The sequence below is a fragment of the Bos indicus x Bos taurus genome, chromosome X (assembly GCF_003369695.1).
Source record: "Bos indicus x Bos taurus breed Angus x Brahman F1 hybrid chromosome X, Bos_hybrid_MaternalHap_v2.0, whole genome shotgun sequence".
Lineage (NCBI taxonomy): Eukaryota > Metazoa > Chordata > Mammalia > Artiodactyla > Bovidae > Bos > Bos indicus x Bos taurus.
The window spans coordinates 30,526,237-30,550,412 of record NC_040105.1 but is presented as its reverse complement, the minus strand read 5'-3'; the positions used below and the strand labels follow the sequence as shown (position 1 = coordinate 30,550,412).

Sequence of the window (24,176 nt, the reverse complement as noted above, 5' to 3'; positions counted from 1 at the left end):
TGCCAAAGCCTTTGACTGTGTGGATCACAATCAACTCTGGAAAATTCTTCAAGAGATGGGAATACCAGACCACCTGACCTGCCTCCTGAGAAACCTGTATGCAGGTCAGGAAGCAACAGTTAGAACTGGACATGGAACAACAGACTGGTTCCAAATAGGAAAAGGAGTATGTCAAGGCTGTATATTGTCACCATGCTTATTTAACTTCTATGCAGAGTACATCATGAGAAATGCTGGGCTGGATGAAGCACAAGCTGGAATCAAGATTGTCAGGAGAAATATCAATAACCTCAGATATGCAGATGACACCACCATTATGGCAGAAAGTGAAGAAGAACTAAAGAGCCTGTGATGAAAGTGAAAGAGGAGAGTGAAAAAGTCGGCTTAAAGCTCAACATTCAGAAAACAAAGATCATGGCATCCAGTCGCATCACTTCTTGGCAAATAGATGGGAAAAAGTGGAAACAGTGGCTGACTATTTTTTTTGGATTCCAAAATCACTGCAGATGGTGATTGCATACATGAAATTAAAATATGCCTACTCCTTGAAAGGAAAGTTATGACCAACCTAGACAGCATATTCAAAAGCAGAGACATTACTTTGCCAACAAAGGTCCATCTAATCAAGGCTATGGTTTTTCCTGTGGTCATGTATGGATGTGAGAGTTGGACTGTGAAAAAAGCTGAGTGCCGAAAAATTGATGCTTTTGAACTGTGGTGTTGGAGAAGACTCTTGGGAGTCCCTTGGACTGCAAGGAGATCCAACCAGTCCATCCTAAAGGAGATCAGTCCTGGGTGTTCATTGGAAGGACTGATGTTGAAGCTGAAACTCCAATACTTTGGCCACCTGATGCGAAGAGCTGACTCATTTGAAAAGACCCTGATGCTGGGAAAGATTGAAAGTGGGAGGAGAAGGGGACGACAGAGGATGAGATGGTTGGATGGCATCACTGACTCAATGGACATGATTTTGGGTAGGTTCCAGGAGTTGGTGATGGACAGGGAGGCCTGATGTGCTGTAGTTCATGGAGCTGCAAAGAGTGGGACACGACTGAGCAACTGAACTGAACTGAACTGATTGTAGTTTTGACATTCATCTATTCTTCCAAGGGCTGCATGCTGCCCTTCCGTAGGCTTACAACCAAGTCGGAGGTTCATGCTTCCATTCATGTGTGTCAGTAGGTCGGCACACTCCTGTCCATTCTCTTTTGCATCCTGCTCCAGTGCCTTTTCTGCACCATCATCCATGTCCCTGCAAATATCCTCTTCCTCCCAAGTGCCTCGTCACTTCATGGATAGACATTTAGGTTGTTCCCCCTTTTTGGTAAGATAGATAATGCTGCAGTGAACATCTTTATGCAGTTAGCTCTTTTCTTTGATTCAAGTTTTTCCCTTAGGATAAATTCTCAGGAATGGGATTACCAGATATAAACAGTTTTCTAGCTTTTGATAAGTATTACCACGTGGCTTTTGGTCAAAAGATGCTCCAATTTGTAATACCACCAGTACTCAAGGAAGAGATATTTGCAATTGTACATTATTTGCAGTGTTCTTAACGTTTTTTAAATCCTAAGAACTACAGATGTATGGGGTTTCTCATTCCATTCTAATCTCATTACTGACAGAACTAGGTGAATAAGTAACTGGGCTAGACCTGTATATAGTCTTACCACAGACTCAGATAAAACTATAGAAGGCTTTGTTGGCAGAATATTTACACATTTAAAGCAGTTTTAGCATTCACTTAATAGTTAACTGGGCAGATTAAAGAAATGCACATATATGAAGGCTGCTTAAATATACTGTTCGGATTGTTTTGCCCAAATTATGGCAAATTAACTACAAAAGTAAAACAGATGTGGAGAAATACATGTATTTTTTTTTCACCTCATACTCAAATCTCCCAAAACATGAATAGACTATCACTTTCTCTGGGTTTTTTCTTATGTGTTGCTGTATTAGCATTTCTCCTCCAGAACATAGACACAAGTAACTCCCATACAATGAGGATGAATGACCACAAATAATCCAGATTCATTTTTTTTTCCAAATCCTATTGCAAAACAACTTGCAGTGACCTACTTTTTCTCCCTCAGTGTTGTTTTCTCTTTAGTCAAGTTTCAGTGACTTTTTACAGTCTTACTGTGAAACACACACACACACAGAGTGTTCATATACACATATATGTGTACAGTTGTGTGTGTCGTGTGACTGGGGGCTGAGTGCAAGGGTCAGAGCACACACCTGCTGACAACCATCTGTATTCAGTGATGGTTCCTGCCTTGAAGTCAGGTGGGCTGACCTCAGGGCCGCTGCAACCATTATCTCATTACCTTGCAGGACTGACATTGCCACCTCCCCTGGACTCTGGTTCTTGCTGTCTTTTTTTTTTTAATCTGACATATAACATGTAAATTGAAGGGTTGGGACATATTGATTTGATACATTTCTATATTGTAATAAGATTGCCATTGTAGCAGTAGTTAGCACTATCAGGTCATAGAATTACCATTTCTCTTTCATGGTGTGAAGAAGTAAGCTCTAGCCTTTGACTGTCTTGAACTTGGTGGTCAGGACCAGAGGCTCCTGAGAAGAAACTCTGCTTTCCATTGGGCTGTCTTCTCATCAGGAGCCAGGTCCGTCCCTGTCAGCCCGTTGCATTCTGCTGTGGGATACCTGCTTTTTTCACTCACCTGCTGCCTCTTGTTTCACCACATCCCTGTAACAGCTACACTCTATTTTCAGCATTAGAACCCTGGCAGCTCAGACAGTAAAAATATTTGCCTGCAATGCAAGACACCTGGGTTCAATCCCTGGGTTGGGAAGATCCTTTGGAGAAGGGAATAGTAACCCACTCCAGGCAAGTAGCAAGTATTCTTTCCTGGAGAATCCCATGCACAGAGGAGCCTGGCAGGCTACAGTCCATAGGATCTCAAAGGGTCAGACATGACTAAGCGACTAAGCACGCACAATCGCTGTATGACCCCATCCTTAGAAATCTCCCATTTCTTTCCCTGGTTCACGGAATAGCTCCTGATTTCTCTGCTTCACTCTCAGACCTTTCCTGATCTGTCTCCATAGCTGCCCATGGTTTGCTTTCACTACCAAGTAACAGCTTCTCACTGCTACTCTTTGTACTGACCATGCTTGTGTACATAATATTGTTATGACTGCTACTGATGATAGTATTTTTTAAGCTTTGTTTGCACAGTTCTCTCATTTAATCTTCCCCAACCCTTTGAGGAGAATAGAATTGGCAGGCTTGGGTTCAGGGTTGTTTTTATTGTTGTTTCAGTACGTGAATAGTTTATCAGTGGCCCCTGCATTGCATTTCTTCAGCTGGTGGGAGAGTCTGATTCCTAGTCCAGCGAGCACTTCCCTCTCCTCCCCGCTGGGTCATGTTCCTCCTCATCCCCAAATACACTCTTTTAAAAAATTTTCTATTTATCTCATTTATATTTGGCTGTGCTGGGTCTTCACTGCTGCATGGGCTTTTTTCTAGTTGGGGCAATGGGGGCTTCTCCTTGCAGTGACTTGTTGCGGTGGCTTCTCTTGTTGCATGGCACAGGTTCTAGGCACGTGGGCTTCAGTAGTTGCAGCTCCCAGGCTCTAGAGCACAGGCTCAGTAGTTGTGGCGCATGGGCTTAGTTGCCCCACAGCATATGGGATCTTCCCAGACCAGGGATCACACCTATCTCCTGCATTGGCAGGCCAATTCTTTACCCCTGAGCCACCAGGGAAGCCCAGTACACTCTTTTTGATATTAAGACTCTCCAGCTTCCCAAGGTGAAATAACAGGCATATTTTCTAGGTCTCTGCCAAAACACAAGATGCCATAACAAAACAGGGAACATAGGAGCGTTGGGGAGAAGAGGATGCCTCGTTTTAAGACGTTGAGTATTGGCAAGCCGGATGTTGCTGGAAGAATGTTGGGCACGTTCTGTAGGTACAGAGCTGGGCAAGGTTTATTTGACTCAGATTTGGAGACCCTCTCGCCTTGCTAGTCACTGGCAGTCTGCTTGAACAGATCCATTGTGAATTCTTCCTTCAGAATTGGCGTCCTCTCCCCATCAGCCTTTTCCTCAGCTCTGGCGTCAGCTTGCCTTTTGGAAGCTGTGCGGGTTGCATGAAAATTCAGTGTTTGCTGTAGGGAAAGATAGCAGGAGTGAACAATGCCCTCTGCCCTTTGTTTGAAGCGTTTAAGACCTTGGGAATGAGGCTGGGCTGGTGGCTCGAGCATGCCGGCGCTCAAAGGCTGCTCTGTCTACCAGCCTCAGGAAGTGAACGGCAGTAAAAGTACTTGTTTCTCTTACAAATACATTCCCTGCCTCATAGAAGAAGTTGACTTCAGTCTACACTCTTTTTATGTCCTTTGTCTTTTTGTCACCGACTCGAAAACTTCCTTCTTTACAAGTTGGTAACTGTCAGCTTCTGGCTCAAGAGAAGGGCCTGGCAGACACAGGAGGAGAGTGGTGTTTGCACATGTGGTGCCTGCTGGGTGATCTTTTTATAGGTTTCCTATATACTTAATACCATTGAACTGTTCAGTTAGAGTGGTTAATATAGTACATTTTATAGTATGTGTATCTTACCACCATAAAAAATACTGGGAAAAAAAACACAAAAACTTTTTAAAAGAAAGAGGAAAATAAATCCCCAAGTCCAAAGAAAATGCTTTGCCTATTTTAAAATCAGTGTAGGTCCATCAAGGTATTTATCCATGAAGCCCAGAAATGAAGTCATGCCTATGAATTTTAAAAGAGAAAATTCACTATCAATGTATGGGTTTGACAGTAGTATCTTCACTGATATTAAATGGGGAAACAGATCTGTTTCTACCTTCAAAGGATATGACAGTCAACATGTGTACTGGAAAAATGACTCATTTGGGCAGTAGTAGACCTGAGGATTTGAAACTAGTTTGTTTTGGAAATACAGCTTCAATTAATGCATCATCGGGTTGATTGGCTCTCATATTCCATGAAACTATCCCTGTTGACAGAATAGATTGATCCTGCGACCATGGGAAGGCCAGATCTACTCCTGGCAGTGAGTCACACAGAGCACCTTAAAGAGCGTAAGACATTGTCCACATGCCTCCTTTTTCAGATGAGAAAACTGAAACCCAGAAAGGCAGAGTGAATATATTCTTCATTCTGCAATTATATTTATGTCAGAATGAGACATCCGGCCCAAGTTCCCTGTGTTCCAAGCTAGTATTTCCTTCTGCTAAACCATGTGAGTAGAAATAAATGGCTATAACCAATTCAAATACTAGAATGAACTAAGGAAGTGTTTATAAATAGTCTTTTATATGAATTTTAGGTTATAATAGGATATGTGGATAAATGAACACTCCTACCCCAACACATGTACACACACACACACACACTCACTCACATTCTATGTTCTTTATTGAAAATACTCTAATCCCAATTACAGGTATCTAAGTTCTACCTCCAGATGAAATCAAATAAAGTTTCCTCTTAGTTGGGAAGCACTTCACACTTTTAAGTGACTCCAGAGAGAGTCACGTATCTGTAAACTGGTCCTTGGCAGTGCCGTGAGAGGTACTCACCTCCCCCCGCCCCCAGTAGTCTTTGTAGCATCTTCTTCTGTAAACATTTTAAGGACTTCATTGTTTAGATAGAACTGAGAGCATCAAGTTTGTATTCAATATGCTTCACCTGCAAGAGCTTGCATGTCAAAATCTGTTTATTTTACATCTGTTTTCTGCCTCCCATTGTATTTATGCATTCAAAATGAATAAGTTGCTTTTTCATCTGTCCTCTGGATTTTTATATTCGTATGACAAAAATGAATATCATCTCAGCACAGTTGCTCTAATACAGAAATGAGAATAAATTACAGCCTCAATTGTTGAGAACAAGTGTGTATGTGTATGTAAATAACAAATCATTACAGGACATCTGGAGTAGTGAGTGGCAGAGTGGTTAGGCATGTAGGTCCTGAAGTTGACTGCCCAGATTCAAATACCAGCTCTGCTATTTGCTGGGTGTGCAACCTTGGACACATTTCTTGAGCTTCCTGGCCCCTAAGTACCTGGAGCACTTTGGAGGGTTAAATGAGCTAATACAGGTGGGGCACTTAGCGAGGTGGGCACATGTTATTCACTTAGTCATGTCTGACTCTTTGTGACTTTATGGACCGTAACCTGCCAGGCTCCTCTGTCCATGGGACTTCCCAGGCAAGAATACTGGAGTGAGTTGCCATTTCCTTCTCCAGGGGATCTTCCTGACCCAGGGATCAAACCCTGGTCTCCTGCATTGCAGGCAGATTCTTTATTCTGAGCCACCAGGGAAGCAGTAGGTGCTTAACTGAGCCTTAGTTATGATTATCTAAAGTGTATTTTGGGCTTCCCAGATGGGGCTAGTGGTAAAGAACCTGCCTGTCAATGCAAGAGACATAAGAGATACGGGTTCAAACCCTGGGTTGGGAAGACCTCCTAGAGGAGGTCATGGCAACCCACTCCAGTATTCTTGCCTGTGAATCCAGTGGACAGAGGCACCTGGTGAGCTACAGTTCATAGGGTCACAAACAGTCAGACACAACTGAGGCAACTTTAGCACGCACAAAGTGTCTTTTAACATGAGAATAGCCAACCAAGATGAACAATTCTTTTGCCCACAACTAAGCATCTGTAGATTAGATTCTAGAGAATCTTGAAATGGTGTTAAAATACCATGCCAAGACACTTCTTAACCAGTTTGACAGCCTTCTTTATGCCAGTTGATCACATCTTATATTTTCCATCCTTAAAATAACTCCTAAAAATTCCCCTTTGCTTAGGTTTCTTCGGGCTGTTTGTTGAGTAATCAAAATATGGACCCGTGGTCCCACTGACATTCCTTTTACACCTGCTTGGACTGATGGGTATGGTATAAGTTTCTAGGACTTGGTGTATATATAAGCAATATGTATAAGCAGAGGTAGCATCACCAAGTTTCTACTGGGCCTGCTGATGGACACTTAGAATTCCTGCAAACTTTTAGAAAATCATTTGTCAGGGTATTATTAGCATTATCTTGAGTCAACTATTGGTTTTTATTGCCATTATTTTTTTCTGTTTTGACTATAAGCTTTGGTGAGTTTACCTTCATAATTATCCATTTAATATGTTGTGGTTTATGTGCTTAAATTTCTCCATGTGGAGTGATAGGTATTTTTTCCACCAGCTTTTAAAGATAGGTTTGTAATGGAATTGAAACCTGTTTCATTTATATACCTCTTACTAAGGAAAAACACTTGTCATTCTGTTTCTCCTTTTCACCCTTCTAAAGGAGTAGTCTTTGTTAGAATCAATTTTTTCCATCTTTCTGCCCTCCCTCCTGTATCCCCCCCTTTCCTACAAAAGCTGAAGCAGAGGTTCTAATGGAAAAAACCTTTTTTTTTTTTTTTTTTTGAGAGCCACACCTGCATTTGGAAGAGTATTCTGGACTCCCTCTGATTAGTTCACCATTAATTCTAATTCACATTGATAGGTACCCCTAAAGCTCATGGAAACAAGGAGACATGAATTCAACAGTTACCGTTTTCTTCTTTCCCATCTTTGTCACTGGCTTGTAAAATGGATTTATTTAAATCTTTCTTTTTACATAGATTATGTAAGATGAATCAAAGTGCAAAAATCTTGGGATACCCTTATCTTATATCTAGGGTCCTTAGTATGTCTGGGTGCATTAACAGCTAAAGGTGGGTTTTTGTTTTGTTTTGTATTTTTCTTTGGGTTTTTGAGGAGGGGGTTGACATTTGATAAAATAGGGAAATTTTTTTTTTTCTGATTTGCTTCTTTTTTAGCTACATTAAAAAAATACAAAATAATTGTTTTCTGAGTTTAGACAAATGTGTGTAGTTTTGTCACCACATTTCCATCGTCCCTAAAATTTCCTCTTGTTTTGTGGTCACCCTGCCTGTTCCCAGTCTGTCGAAACTACTCCTCTTGTGTTCTGTTTCTATATTTATACCTTTTCCTTACCTGTATTTTAAATAATTGTAGGAGGCAGCTGTGAAAGAATTACTGTTAGATCTTATTCTTGAGCATAATGTGTCCTGATACAGACTTGAGAAAGGTATATACCATGATAACTCCGGGCAGATATGAGTGCTCTACCATGAACCTGTGAAAGTTTTCTCTTAAATAAGAACTCTCTAGCATAAATTAATAACGTTGCATATACTTACAGATTTGCATAGATTTAAAACTTGTGCTTCTGTTCCTGGGAGCCATGGTATTAATTGGTTTATTAGTCAGGTGGAGCGGGGAGCCTTAGGTCAGGACAGTTGTCCTTGAACATGTAAATGAAGAGTGGATAATCACCATGTGTTAGTGTTTGGGCTTATTTTCTCTTTAAGGGGTGATTCACAGCCCTGATGAATATTTAGAACAATGACTGCTGGCCTCCAACCTGCTCATTATCTTCAGAACTTTAAAGAAAATACCTGATTTCTACCGACGACAGCAGTTACAGGAAGCCTCTTACTTCTTCTTGTCTCATGAACACAACTGTTGACCTCTTAATCCTGATTTCCAACAAGAAATATTTCTGTAAATGTGGGGCTTCTTCAACTCATTTTATGGCTGAAAAGTCAGTTGGGTATCTGGGCAAAGCACATGTCTGCCAAGTGTGTGTGAGTGTGTGGGGGACGCGTTAGAACAACGAAGCTACAGGAACAGGGAGGAAGGCAGTTTGGCATTTGGTTTGTGTTTTGTGGGAAACTAGTCCTAAAGAGCCGTTCACATTTTATACCATTGATATTAATGCATTCCGCCCTCCCCTTTCACAGTCACCAGTTTCTTACACTCTTGACTTCCTTGCCTGCCCCCCTACCCCCAGGAAGGAGTGCCAGTGTTTTATTTTGAAAAAATTTCAAGAACAAAGAAGAGTTGGAAGGATAGTATGATCCACACCCATATGTCCTGTATGTCTCTCCACCCTGGTTAGCATTTTTGTCCCATTTACATTTCACTTTCCCCAGGTATGTATGGCTTTGAATGTAGACACCCAAACACATCTTTCCCCTTTACCATTTAAAGGCAAAAGGCCATCATACCATAAAATATAAACCCCTGAGCACTTCACCATACATCTTGTTTTATAAAAAGACTTTCTCCTGCAAAAGTGCAATACTGTCACTATACACAAATTTAACACTGATTCTGCAAGACCATCTAGCATACAGTCCACATTGAAATGTCCCCATGCCTTCAGAATGTCTCTTATTTCTGGTTGTTTTCCTCCAGGATGCAGTCAAGGTCTTTGTCTGTCACTGGCTGGTCATATCTGTGTCCTTTCACCTCATCTGAACAGTAGCCCAGCATTCTTTGTGTCTTCATTCATGACATTGACATTTTTGAAGAGTGCAGGCAGAATATGGGAGAAAGTCCCATATTCTGGAGTCTTCTGGTTGTTTCTTTAGATGAGATTCATGTTGGTTCTTATTGATAATGCTAAGAATGAATGGTATGGTGGTATCAGTCAGATATTGCTGTTATAAAAGTATCCTTTTCCCTATGTAATTAGAAAATCATTTTTGTGATATTTTGAGCACTTCTGAGCATTCTATTCCTCAATAGCCTTTCACTGTATGGTGTGAGCCTCTGGTGATGATCCTTTCCTAATTCAGTGATTACCTTGGTGGTTGCCCAATAGCAGTTTTCTAATTCTGCCCTGTTCTCTGCATGTGTTAGCTGGTTTTCTTCTGTCAAGAAGAACTGCACTTTCCCCCTCTAATTTTCTGAGGGTCACTGAGGACATCCATGGTAATTGTACATGTACAAAGAATGGCACTTCTCCTGACTGAGTTGCCGTTGGGTACCATATTTGCCATGATGTTGCTGAAAACACAAATGCATAGAATTGACCATCCTTTCCCCCCATAGCAGTATAAGCTAAGCATATGTCTGATAAATACATTTCCACATCAGCCAATTCTTTCATGGGACCAAATCATATAACATGACTCATGTGCTAATAAGGATTGAGAAACCCATAGGCTTTTCTGTTTCTTTTTTTCCTTTTCACTACCTCAATTGACCTGTCAGTCCATGCAGCTCATATATGTCATAACATCTAACAGTAGAAGGAAGGATTGTTGTTATTCAGTCAGTAAGTTGTATATGACTCTTTGTGACCCTGTGGACTGTAGCCCACCAGGCTCCTCTGTCCATAGGATTTTCCAGGCAAGAATACTGGAGTGGGTTGCCATTTTCTTCTCCAGGGGATCTTCTCTACCCAGGGATCAAACCTGAGTCTCCTGCATTGGCAGGCGAGTTCTTTAACACTGACCCTCCTGGGAAATGCCAGAAGGAAAGATTCTTGTCATTGTTCAGTCGCTCATTAGTGTCCAACTCTTTGCCACGCCATGGACTGCAGCATGCCGAGCTTCCCTGTCCTTCACCATCTCCTGGAGCTTGCTCAGACTCAAGTCCATTGAGTCGGTGATGCCATCCAACTATCTCATCCTCTGTCGCTCCCTTTTCCTCCTGCCCTCAATCTTTCCCAGCATCAGGGTCTTTCCTAATGAGTCAGCTCTTTGCATCAGGTGGCCAAAGTATTGGAGCTTCAGCTTCGGCATCAGTCCTTCCAATGAATATCCAGGAGGAAAAATACATAATGCTGAAAAGAAGGAGGGAAAGGAAACGATCAGAAGAGATAGGAGCATGCATTTATCTCAGTGCCTTTTGAGTATTCACTTGTACCTTCATGTAGCTCTCAGTAGACTGGCACAAAATTCAGTTCACAATCTGGTACTCGGGCATGGTCTCATGTTGTCCGTATTTAGATATCAGAGCCTCTCACACTCTCGGACGAGTTGAAGTTTCAAAAGATTTTGGAAGTCAGCCTGTATGTTCCTTTCAGATATCACTTCTGTCCACCCATGTAGACTCCTTTAAGCATACATATTTCAGTCTGAAAATAGTAGATAATCTTGAGCTGTGTTCTTAACTTCTTTGAGCCTTTTTTCATCTGTAACATCAAGCAAAACAGATTACCTCAAGAGTTATTTATCCCCAGGTTGCTTTGATTATATGCTAAATGTTGTAAGTGGAAAAAGCAGAAAGGGATATGGGTTACGCTGTATATTTCAAAGCTTGGTCATTATCAGCCAAGTCTTAGCTGATCTTCTGGATAACAGTTCTTGTAACAGAGATGCAAAATACAGAAAACAGTCTTATATGTGTAGTGTGGCCTTTCACATAAGACCAACCATTCTCTGAATAGAAGTAGCCTAGACTAAGAACAAGAAGTGACAAAACATCATGTGATGCCTCATATAAATGATCTCTGGTGGCCCTACACTTGAGTTTCCTCAGCAACCCAAATGTAAAACACAAGGATCTTATGTCTAAGAAGATCAAAATGCCACCTTCCTTCTGTTCTATTTGTTACATGCAGGTTTCATATAGTTTTATCGCAGATTTTTTTTTTTTAGCATTCGTTTGATTTTCATAAAAATTGGGATCGTTTGGAAGAAGCATCATTAATATTCTTTACAACTTGTTCTTGTTCCTCCTTTTATGTTCGTTGCTAGTTCAGACTTCTCTCTTATGTAAAATATTCCACTGATGCCCTTGGTAGATTTAGAGGTTGTTAAAGAAATTGTAATAACAGCTCAGGGAACAGTCAGGAACTGCCTGTCCTATACCGTGTGACCCCAGCTAGCTGTTCTCCTTGTAGTTCTAAATCTTTGTGTACAGACTATAATTCATGAAACAGTTGTGATCAATTTAAATTCAGCAAATCTTTTCTAACACTAGGGCTTTTTGCAATCAGGGCCAGAAAAGTTGGGTTGTCAGCTATTAATGCTATAACCTATTAACGATGGCAGCGATATTGAAATGGCTTTTTGAAATGGCTATTTGAAAGGGAACATTTTACTAGTGAAAACAGATGAAAATGGCCTGGGAGGAGAGATTAACCTTTTTGAAATATCTGTGGTTTGTCCCCAGTATTTTCTATAAATTTACCTTATTCTTTCAATAAGAATGTTTGGAAATTCTATTCATGCATATGAATGCATGTAATATTTAATTATTTTTTAAATAGACAGGAACTCTACTGAATAAATGAAAGCACACACACACACTTGTACTAGCTGACTGCTTTAACCTTGCTTGAGTTAATTATTTGCCATGAATAAATAGATTTCTGTAACTTGTCATGAGATGCATTACGTGGAGTTTCTATTTGAAAAGCACCCTGATTTCAAATCAAGGTCTACAATTTTAGCATGTTCCCTTGTGACTTCTGGTTTGGGCTTTTTGAAATTTACTAGTCCTTTTTCTTCCCTCTCTCTGTAATAGGTAAATATATATGTTTAGATGAAAAAATTTTTAATTGAGGTATAATCGACATATACCCTGGTATAAGTTTAATGCACAACCTTAAAAAATTTTAATTGCAGTATAATTGACATAAAACATTTGGCAGTTTAATGTACAGTGTGTTGATTTGACACATATATTGCAACATGAGTACCACCCTAGTGTTAGCTAACACCTCTCCCACGTCACGTAATTACCACTTCTCTTTTGTGGTGAGAACAATTGAGATCTAGTCTCTTAGCAACTCTGAAGTTTGTAATGCAGTACTGTTGGTTATAATCACTGTTCTATGCATTAGGTCTTTAGAACTTACTTATCTACTAGCTGTAAGTTGATAATCTCCCTGTTTCCCCTACCCCCAGTCTCTCATAACCACCATTCTACTCTGTTTTGGGGAGTTCAGCTTTTTTATATTCCATGTAGAAATGATATCGTACAGTATTTGTCTTTTTCTATCTAAGTTATCTCACATAGAATAATGCCCTCAGGGCCCTTCTATATTGTCAAAAATGGCAGGATTTCCATCTTACAGCTGAGTGATATTCTCCTATATATATGCACACCACGTCTTTGGCCACCTTATGTGAAGAGTTGACTCACTGGAAAAGACTCTGATGCTGGGAGGGATTGGGGGCAGGAGGAGAAGGGGACGACAGAGGATGAGATGGCTGGATGCCATCACTGGATGGACGTGAGTCTGAGTGAACTCCAGGAGTTGGTGATGGACAGGGAGGCCTGGCGTGCTGCGATTCATGGGGTTGCAAAGAGTCGGACACAACTGAGCGACTGAACTGAACTGAACGTCTTTTTTTTACCCATTCATCCATTGACAGACACTTAGGTTGTTTACCCATCTTGGCTATTGTGAATAACGCTGCAGTAAAGATGAGAGTGCAGATATCCCTTCAATATCCTGTTTTCATCTCCTTTGGCTATATACCTAGAAGTGCAATTGCTAGATTGCATGGTTGTTCTATTTTTAGTTTTGTGAGGAACCTCCATACTGTTTTCCATAATGGCTAAGCCAAATTATATTCCCACCAACAGTGCACAAGTGTTCTTTCTTCTCCAGCCTCACCAATGCCTGTCTCTTGTGTTCTTGATGGTAGCCTTTCTGATAGGTGTGAAGCAGTATCTCATTTGTCTCTCCACAGTGTTAACCAGCGTACCCTGTCTCACAGGCAGTGATTGAACAGGCCTATCATAGCTTCTCGGTTTCTGTGTTGCAGAAGAGTGCTGCCTGCCTATTAGGTGCCCAGTAGCATTTGGTTAATCATAGTGGACCCATGTTGGTTTCTTAGTTTTGACACATAAACCATGGCAATATAAGCTGTTAACATGGGGACACAGTTTCTCAGTCTCAGCACTACTGACATGTTGGTCTGGATGATTCTTTGTATTCTCCAAATCCAGAAATAGACTATGGATTAGCCTTTTGCATGTAGCAGACAAGCCAACAGAGGCCATTAACTTTAAAAACTATTTAAAAGAAACTTATTTTGTCTTCTATTTCTTAGAAACCCTTATAAACTTATTGTTTTTTGCTCTTTAAGATGCCTATGCAGATTTTTTTTTAATTCTAACCTCATTCAGATATTATAACCCTTCCTTTTATTACTGTTTATTATGATCACAGTTTAATTCCCACCCATCATTAAATTCACCAAACCTTCATGGAAGGTATAGAAACATAGTTCCTGTCTCTAAATAACCCGCAACCTAGGAGAGAAACAAAGGAGGTTTAGACAAGTATTGTTTCCAGAACAAAAGGTGGTTCCTTTTTATCTTCTGAGAACTACTGGGTACAGTCTCTTCCATAATGTTTGCTTTTCTCTATACTAATTTTTTTTAGTTTATTAAGAACTGGCATGGTTTTTCAAAAGCCTGACAATGGGGATGCCAGTTACCTTCTCTTTAAAATATGATGTGTGTGTTTATGGTAGTTGGGGAGCAGGGCTTGCTTGGAAACCCTCTCAGTGTCAGTGATGCCATCTAACCATCTCGTCCTCTGCCACCCCCTTCTTTTGCCCTCAGTCTTTCCCAGCATCAGGGGCTTTTCCATGAGTCAGCTCTTGGCATCAGGTGGCCAGAGTATTGGAGCTTCAGCTTCCAGTGAATATACAGGGTTGATTTCCTTTAGAATTGACTGGTTTGACTGTTAGCCTGAGAGAAAAGTAAGTATTCAGGTTGACACCCTGGCAGCCATTTGAAGCCCAGCCCTTCAGTTCCAAAGGGTTTCTGGAAAGCACAACAGGAAAGAAACTGAAAAGATACTCTGAACCGTGGCAAATCCCCCAACTCCCAACCTACCACGTAATGTCCTTTGAAATTATTATATTGCTAATTGCATCCCTTGGCTAGCCATTCACTGTCTTTGTACATTGTTAAGATGACATTTGTATAAAGCCAGCGTGCGATGCACTGGAAGGCAGAGGCAGTGACTGCAGTGGATTCCTTCCCTCACCTCTGTGCTGTGGGTAGTTGCTGCCAGGAGAGAACCAAGAGAGAAGAAACAGAGACCCAAGATACTTGCACACTGTGGCTGTCACACTGGAAGGAGCTATGGTATCCTTGCTTTTTGTGTGTGCACACCGTAAAAGTGGAAAGAGGAGATACTGCCGAAAGCAAAAACAAAACCCAGGGCTGAACGGCCCATTCTGAGTTTTTGCTTAGATGGTTTGACACTGGTGTTTAGGGGCAAGGTCAGGGTCATCCTCAATACTGAGAGAAGCTATGAGGCCTGTATGCGGGTCAGCAGATAATGGCATCTGCAAGGATGACCTCAATCCATTGTCCTCATACCTGTCTTTTGACCTCAACAGCTTCCTGACGTTTCAGGCTAACCTCTTGTTTTCTAGAGTGATCACAATGTAATTTTAGCTGGGTTTTACTTCTAGTGCTTTTAGCTCTCTATAGACACTTGGCCTGGTTTTGAACTCTTCCTTTCTTTATCGCCAGACAAAAGGAAAGGGAATATGCCACTAGGATACAGAATTGTTGGTAGTAAAAATGAAAGATCGAAACAGAATGAGAATGTGAATCCCTGTACCTTGTCTTCAGTGCTGTCAGTTGGCACAGGCGAGCAATTTTGAAAGAGCCAAAATGATGGATCTTGCGTCTTAGGAGGAAGAAAGAACCTTGAGAATTTCCCACCTTTAAGCACAGGAGAATCTGTGGTCTTTTGAAAGAGGAGAGCATTCGCTAGCTTTCCTTGTTAATTTCCACTAATGCTTTAACAACTTTCAACATCAGGAAATGCTTCCGCATGAGTTATAGCCTAAATTCTTCATGCTGCTTAAGCCTGTTTCTTCTTGTTCTGTCCTCGGTGGAGAAATGGAACAGCTGGTCATAGGCCCCTATGCAAGAGCCATTCACATAATTGAAAACTGTTATTAAATCGCCCCTTCAGCCACTATTTCTTGCATATTCTTGTGTGTGTGTGTGTGTGTGTGTGTGTTTCCATGGCTAAATAATCCCAATTCCCTTAAGCTGTTCTCATAGGTCTTTCAAGCTCTTTAATTATCTCTGTGCCTTTCTGCCAAGCCTTCTCTAAGTTCTGGGTCAGAACTTAGCTTTAGCCACTAGAACTAGACACCGTTCTCTAGTCCCGAGGATAATGCAATGATTGCTTCACACCATATTTGTTAGGCCTTTCGTTATACATCACAGACATGGTCAATATTTTTTTCTCTTTATTTTGGGCCACCTACATTTGTTGCTGACTCATAGTCAGATTTTTTTTTTCTGTCTTCCACAGTGAACAGAGCTTTCTGTTAAAACTATGCTTTCTGTAATAAGCCTGAATTCTTTCTTTGTAGCCTGTCATTGAATCTATCATTAAAGAAACTATCCTTTAAATGTAAGTCAGGGAAACATATAGGTTCAGATTGGGCAACAATAAATCCCATGTTTTACATCAGAATGAATTAGTAATGCATTTTTCAATTTGCTGTCTTTCTGTGATAGTTTTTGTCCTAGCTCCAGATGGTTATTTTGATAAATTTAGTTTCTGGACCAGTGGAGCAAGAGATTGTTATAGGACTTATTGTAACTGGAACTTGCAGTTCTTTTGACACAGACTTTCATTGTATTTTTGTTTATCAGATGAAGAAACACTTAGAGACTAAATAATAATATAACTAGAGAGAGTCACAGTCCACCAACCAGAGAGGGCTGGCTTTTGGCTTTGTGTTGACTAGAGGTGCAGTCTGTAGTGGTGTGGCCCACCTTTGACCTTGGCCTGTTTAATTTATTCACTAGTGACTTTTGGATGAAGGCAGAACACATATTTTATTTATTTTTTGTTTGTTTGTTTGTTTGTTTTAATTTAATTTAATTTTTTAACTTTACAGTATTGTATTGGTTTTGCCATATATCAATATGCATCCACCACAGGTATACACGTGTTCCCCCTCCTGAACCCTCCTCCCTCCTCCCTCCCCATACCATCCCTTTGGGTCGTCCCAGTGCACCAGCCCCAAGCATCCAGTATCATGCATCAAACCTGGACTAGCGACTCGTTTCATATATGATATCATACATGTTTCAATGTCATTTTCCCAAATCATCCCACCCTCTCTCTCTCCCACAGAGTCCAAAAGACTGTTCTATATCTGTTTATTATTTATTTATTTGGCTGTGCTGGGTCTTAGTTGTGGCATGTGGGATCTAGTTCCCTGACCAGAGATTGAACCCAGGCCCCCTGCATTGGGAGTGTAAAGTCTTAGGCACTGGACGAGCAGGGAAGTCCCCAGAAAACATATATTTAGAGTGTAAAGTCTTAGGCACTGGACGAGCAGGGAAGTCCCCAGAAAACATATATTTAAATGTAAAAATTACAGAGTTGGGGAGAATGACTAACCCATGGGCTCTAAGAGTCAGGATCCTTAAAGATACAGATGAGCTGATACAATGGGCTAAAACTAACAGGAAAGTCCTTGACGGAAGTAGAAGAAAATACATCCCAAATGAATATGTACAAAACAGAAGAATCACTGAAAACAGCCAAACAGTATTTCTTATCATACCCAACAGTGCATTAGTACCTTGGGGGTGTTCACAAATCTTAAAACATAAGAACAATGATAAATGTCCCAGGATCACTGAATAATTAGTGTGAGAAATTCTGAGGTCAAGGTTTAATGTTTCCTTACTGACAACCAACCCAGCTTTTAGTATGTTAACGTGCATTAATCGACAGATAGAATGTGCAGTGTTTCCTTAATTAATTTGACCTTCTCTTCTTGAAACATCTTGCTGGGTCATTGATCTTCTGGACACACTGGGAAACACTGACCTAGAGATCTTAGTGGAGTGGAAGCGCTGTGGGAGCCTCTAGTGCAGAACAAAAGAAAGCCATCCAATTATACTGTCCAGAGAGATGGCAGTACCATTCACAGCACATCATATTTTGGAGAACAGAGTTCTAAAGGACAGTGGCAAACCATGCCTTTCATATGAGGAAGAAATAAGAGAAATAGGGATAAAGGGCCATGGACAGACATGACAGCTCTGGTAAAATATTGAAAGAGATTTGTGAAGGCTTGAGAACTTCGATGTTTCTGGTCAGATGTATAGTAATAATGACATAATGATAGCAAACACTGACTGACATGGCTCTCGCTGTGTGCCAGTGTTGAAGTGTCTTTCATTGAAATATTAAAGCAGCCCTACAAGGTAGGTCCTATAAATAGTTCCACTTCATGGCAGAGGAAAATTGAGACACAGAAAGATAAAGTTACTCTCCCAGAGTAACACAATCAGTGGCAAAACTGAGATTTGAACTCTTGTGGTTGGATTCTGGAGCCTCTCCTCCTATTGGCTGTGCTGATGGATTTCAGCTCAGGGTGATAAAGCACTTGTGACAAGGGTACCTGTACACAAATGTTCAAGATCGTCCATGGAGGATGTTTGCTTCCTCACATGGATGTTTATTATATGGCAGCTATGAGAACACACTGGCATTGGATAAGTTTGGACGTGGTGACTGTCAAAAGTCTTACAGCTCTGTGGTGCCATTGCAGAAGGAGGAATTCACGTCCATGGTCCCTTTCATTGTCAGGTTCTGTAATTCTTTTTTAGCTTTTAAGAAAATGTTCACAAAGTACATTACCTCTGTGATAGCACTCTATCTAGAACGGAGTACTCAACAGAAGCTTTTGATCAGTAGCTTGAATTTATGCCACTTTGCAGCTAGGAATTCAAGGTTAAACAGCTCATTATAATGTTGCTGAGTTAATAATTGGGGGTTACTCCTGGAGTACTGCCGAAGTGGTGAGTGTTACAAGCCCAATGACCCTACTCTTGTCTGCCTAAAGTGTCAATACATTCTTTATTAGCACATCACATTCCAAGAGAAGCACCATGAGTCTGCAGTTCATATACTCATTATGTGTATGATCCTAAATATCCCATCATATATTCAGTGTAAATTGATCTCAAAATAGGTAACACCCTTTGGTTCTTGGAAAAAGCAAATGAAGACCATCTCTGGAGAAGGCACTTTCTTAGGGAAGGCCTGCTCAGAGAAATGGCAGTTAGATTGAGAAAGTCTAACATTGATCTAATGTATTCCCGTAAGCAGAGAGAAGGGATGGAGAAGAGGCAGTATTTGTTGAGATCATGACTGAGAAGCTTCCAGAGCTGACTAAAGACTCTAACCCACAGATTCCTGAAGCCTAGTAAATCCTAAAAAGTATCAATAAAATCCTAGAAATACAAGATGAGACAGGAAAAGCATAGATGACCTTCAAGGAACCAATAGCATCACGGCTGACTTGTCAACGGTTAGCAGCAGAGAAAGTGAAATAAAAGTGAAATAATATTTCAGTGTGCTAAAACAAAATCAAAACAAATGAAACACCCCTTTCAGTCTAAAAATCATTACCCACTGAGGATAACTATCAAGAATATGGATAAAAGAGACTTTCAGGCAAACAAAAGCTGAGAAATTCACCATCAACAGACATTTACTAAAGGAAATACTAAAAGATTCACCGCCAACAGAACTGATCCCAGATGGGAGATCTGAGATTGAAGGAAGCAATGGAAAACAAACCTCCCAAAAGTGGTTAATATATGGATCAATTTAACAATATAAAAACATAAAACATGATCTTACAGGGTTAAAAAATGTAATTAAATGCACGACTATAGTAACATACCAATCAAATGATGGATAAATATATTTTGAATTTTCTAAAATCATTAGACTCACTGGGAGGCACAGTATTTATTAAACTCTGCAAAACAGAAAACTAGAGTTAGACAGAGAAACAACAGGTCTCCATGAAGAGAGCACTAGAGCGGGAGGTTTCAATGCTAGACTCACTCTTGCTGCCAGGGAGCTGTCTAGCCTTTGAAAAGCCATTTCTCTCATCTGTATCTCAGTTTTCTTGTCTGTGAAATGAAGCTTCGGGACCAGATGAATTGTAAAGCCTCTTCATTACGATTGTAAGAAACACTGAGAAACAGATTCACTGGAGGGGAAAGAAAAAAAAGGATCAATCATTCCTTGAGGTTTCTTTTTTCTCTCTCTCTCTTTTGAAATTTTATCAATAACCACTTCCTTTTTACTTATAGCTAAGTTTTATATATCTCTTCCCAAACTGGAGTAAGATATAGTCTCTCCTAGGTGTGTATTGTACTTTACTTTTTGCATTTGTTTGCTTTCCTTTCTTGTCATCTAGTAGCCAAACAGGGTCATGGCAGTTTCCCAGACTGCCATGTGTCAGAGGGCTCATGTGGATGTTGGGAGGACATTTGCAGAATCAGGCTGTGAAAAGTGGGCCTCACTGCACCACTTTGGCTCTTTATTTGATGCATCACTGGAAATGACATACACCTCCTTTACTTTGTTATCTTCTCTCCTTGCACTCTCCGGCCTCCTGTCTCTGCAGGCTAATAATAAGCCTGAGATCGAAGCAGCTCTCTTCCTCGATTGGATGAGACTAGAACCCCAGTCCATGGTGTGGCTGCCCGTCCTGCACAGGGTGGCTGCCGCGGAGACCGCCAAGCATCAGGCCAAGTGTAACATCTGCAAGGAGTGTCCAATCATCGGCTTCAGGTAGGCAGAAGCCCCCCAATGTCATTTTTGTCGTATCATTTCTCACCCTTGTATGACTTGTCTGTTACACACCCCCATGCCAGTTGCTATTAGTGCATTGTTACCCACCATGCCAGTTGCTGTTAGTCTGTTCCTCTCCATGGTGGGAGAGGAGGTGACCAGGCTGGAGCCTGGATCCCTGCTGTCACCCCCCTGAGCACTGGGTTATGTTGGTAGATCTGCTTCATGAGACAGGTGGCCCTCTCCACTTTTCCTCTTTAGCTCTGCAGAGCCATGTTCTTCATCGATCAGTACAGACTCCCTGTCTCCACCAAGATTTTCGTCTATCAAGTATACACAGATTAACTGTACCTCTTCTTTCCTGGAACCAAGACATTTTGATCATCTCTTTTTTTTCTCCATGCTCTTTTTTGTTTATAGAATCTCTCCCAGAATCAGTATTAAAACTAAAGAATGATTCTATTTTGGGAGACTTGTCATGGTAGCTCAGTCTCTTAATCACTCTACACCACTTTTCTTGTCCTAAAGTAACCAGAATTGTTTAGAGCAGCTTAGACCATATTTCTTGATCTGTGAATCTGATTACGCTCTTTTCATAGTCTCCTAATGAACTTCTGAGGGAGTATAAAGTGTACAAGTAAATGAAAGATTCACAAAGCCACTAAAACAAGAAAATGTTCCTTACAAATTTAAAAGTGCAAGAAGTAGGAAACATTGTAGGTTATTATTATTATGACTTTCTTAAAATGTCCCAGAAAACACTTGGCTTTTAAATCTTCAGTCTTGCTGACCTGTCTGGGGAGACAGGATATTTTTAAATGAATGAATCTTCATGAACAGTAATCCCAAACCCAAATTCTGAAATGGTGGTGTATTTAAACATCTGAATCAACCTCGAGGTTGCCATAGTGATGAATAAGCCATCAAGTTGTAAACTACCTGTAGCATCCTCTGCCTGTTCAGGATCCACTTACCAGCTAAGTAAATACTCATTGCTGGTTATGCTGAGACTTGTCTCATTACTTTGTTTCTAATACTTATATTTTACCATTTGTGTGCCTTTTATTCACTGTGCCCCTTCCATACTTCATGCTGTGTACAAAGAGGTTTTACAGAGACCTTCAGAGGTTTCTAAAGCCTAGATAGACAGTGTTGAGCAGGCAGTGCTAGCAAAGGACACCTTCCTGGTTTCTGCGGGTAAGTGATGCCTTGGGGCAGCAGGGAGGGGGAGCTCCAGGGGACTGCATTGCATTTCTTACCTTTCTTTTCTTAGCTTCCTTCACTGGTAAGATCTGTAGACAAAGCAGAGGGTGGATTTTATAAAATGCAAAAGGAGAATGCTTTGGAGGGTCTAAGAGAGCATTTTGACATTCAGTTCTTTTGCCCTTATGAAAGTAAATTATTTTAGGAATCAGCACTTCTCTTTCCTCCTTTTCCCCATTCTCAGAAGATGACTAGGATCTAAAAACAGTAGCCTTTTCCCCACATTCCCATATGTGACATGAGGAATATGTTTATTTGAATTGGCTCAGAGTCTTATCTGAAAAAGCACAAGGCAGGGAGAGTATGAAACCAAGAATAGAGTATTCTGAGAATGGGGGGAAGTGTAGCGTGTAGTACTTCCAGATTATGCATCCTTTCATCTCATCTAAATTGTGTCTTTTCTTGAGGTTTCCATTTTCATGTGGGGGTAAGGTGGTGAGGGATTTCTGAAGAGAGACAGATAAAAGAGGTTATCCAAGTAACTCTGAAAATGAATCATGTCTGTCAACCAGAAAATGTAAAGTAAGATTTGTTTTAATTGAGACTTCTTGCTGAATTCTCTTTTGTCTTATGAAATTGCTTTATCTATAGAATTTTTTAAAAAATAATTCCCTCAGGAAATGTTGGTGCCCTTTTGATGGGTGGGGGATGGGCCTGAAATGCATCTATCTGTCCTTTCTGAGAGTTCTTTTAAATTCCAGTATTTGGTCTTCAAAAGCCTAGAAGTTTGCCAGTGTCTTCCTACTTAATCTGAAAGAGTTCCCAGTGGAGTTTAAGCAAGAACTGAGTTTTTCTCCCCTCCCTCCAAATGTTTACAGGATGTTTTCTGCCAAAATGTTTTGATACTGCAGGTAAAGCACCAGAAAAAACTGGAGGTAGGAATTTAATCACTTACCTTGAGGGATTAATAAACACAGCATTCTGTTTCTAGAATTAAAACAGTATGGAAGGAGGTTTCTTAAAGGGTATTCTTTGGGAATTTGATCTGAAGAGATACATACGTGTTTGTTTTTGTGCTTTTCCAGGTACAGAAGTCTAAAGCACTTTAATTATGACATCTGCCAAAGCTGCTTTTTCTCTGGCCGCGTTGCAAAAGGCCATAAAATGCACTATCCCATGGTGGAATATTGTACTCCGGTAAGTAGATGTGTCCCTGAGCTTGAGTCAGCTCACCTGGGAGAAGTTTCAGTTTTCTCCAGTGTTGCAGATGATCTGTGATGCTATGATTGCTCAGTTCCCCAGATGTTGCCCAACTCAAGTAGCTCCAAATTGCAGACTCTGGGATTGACCTTATCCCTGGTGCGATGCCTGGCACACGCAGAATGTCACAGACACTCCACACACACTGTTGGGTGAAGCAGTAGTTTTCATTTCTGTTTGCATGGGTTGTAGAGAAGACATTTTTCACATTTAGTTTCCACATCCCTAGCTGTTGTGTGTAGAGGTGTTAGGGCCATGGGGCACGTTGAGTATGGAGGAGGAGTAATGTAGGTTCCCTGAAATTCATAATCCACCATTTAAATGAATCTTGCTCATCTTTTGTCTGTTTAACATACTAACACTTACCAATACATGCTAGGCATTTACCTTTGAAACTACTCTGTATGAGACAGGTATTATTTTTATCCCCTTTTTACAGTTGAGGACTCTTGACATTCTGAGGTTAAAAAGTTTGCCCAAGTTTCTATAATTAAGTGCTGGAGTCATCTCTTAAGTTATTGTCTTGGGGAAATGTTAAGTGGCCAATAGAACTTTGAAAAACTGCTGGAGACACACATATGGACACCAAGGGGGAAGGTGGTGGTGGTATGAATTGGGAGATTGGGATTGACATATACGCACTCTTGACACTATGTATAAAATAGATAACTAATGAAAACCTGCTGTATAACACAGGGAATTCTACTCAACGCTCTGGTGACCTAATGGAAAGAAAATCCAAAAAAGGGGTGATACATGTATACGTATAGCTGATTCACATTGCTGTACAGCAGACGCTAACACAGCATTGTAAAGCAACTATAGTCCAATAAAAATTAATTTAATAAAGCGAAGAAAAATCACTAGTGAAATGGAAAGGGCGTGGACTTGGTGGACACAGACCTGGGTGTAAATCTCGTATTCCTTCAACACTGGCTGCTAGCTATTCAAAGTGCCATCTGTGGGCCAACAGCTTTGGCATCACCTGGGAGCTTATTAGCAGTGCAGAACCTCAAACCTCACCCTGGACTTTATAAATCAAAAGCAGCATTTTAGCAAGATCTGCAGGTGGTTTCCAACACATCAGAGTTTGAGAGTCTCTGCTTTAGAGCTTTTCTCTCTTGCATCTTCAGAGCGATCCTCCCAGTTATTTCATTGTCTTCTTCACTTTGATTCCTTTTGCAAAGGTATTCAATGATGGAGAATGTACCATGCTGTGAATTGAATGGTACTTGGTAAAATCTGACAGCAACATGGACAGATATTGTTTTACAAACACCATAAGGTGTAACAAAACTGAAG

General features: G+C 40.7%; 1 protein-coding gene across 16 annotated transcripts in view; it reads left to right on the top strand.

The window, feature by feature from the left end:
- Positions 1 to 24,176, top strand: part of DMD (dystrophin) — a 2,656,945-nt gene that overhangs the window by 2,557,578 nt on the left and 75,191 nt on the right. For all 16 annotated transcript variants that reach the window (XM_027533579.1, XM_027533577.1, XM_027533571.1 and 13 more), the window contains 2 exons: positions 20,245 to 20,411; positions 22,700 to 22,811. In XM_027533579.1, coding sequence (XP_027389380.1) covers positions 20,245 to 20,411; positions 22,700 to 22,811 — 279 coding nt within the window. The remainder of the gene's footprint in view (positions 1 to 20,244; positions 20,412 to 22,699; positions 22,812 to 24,176) is intronic.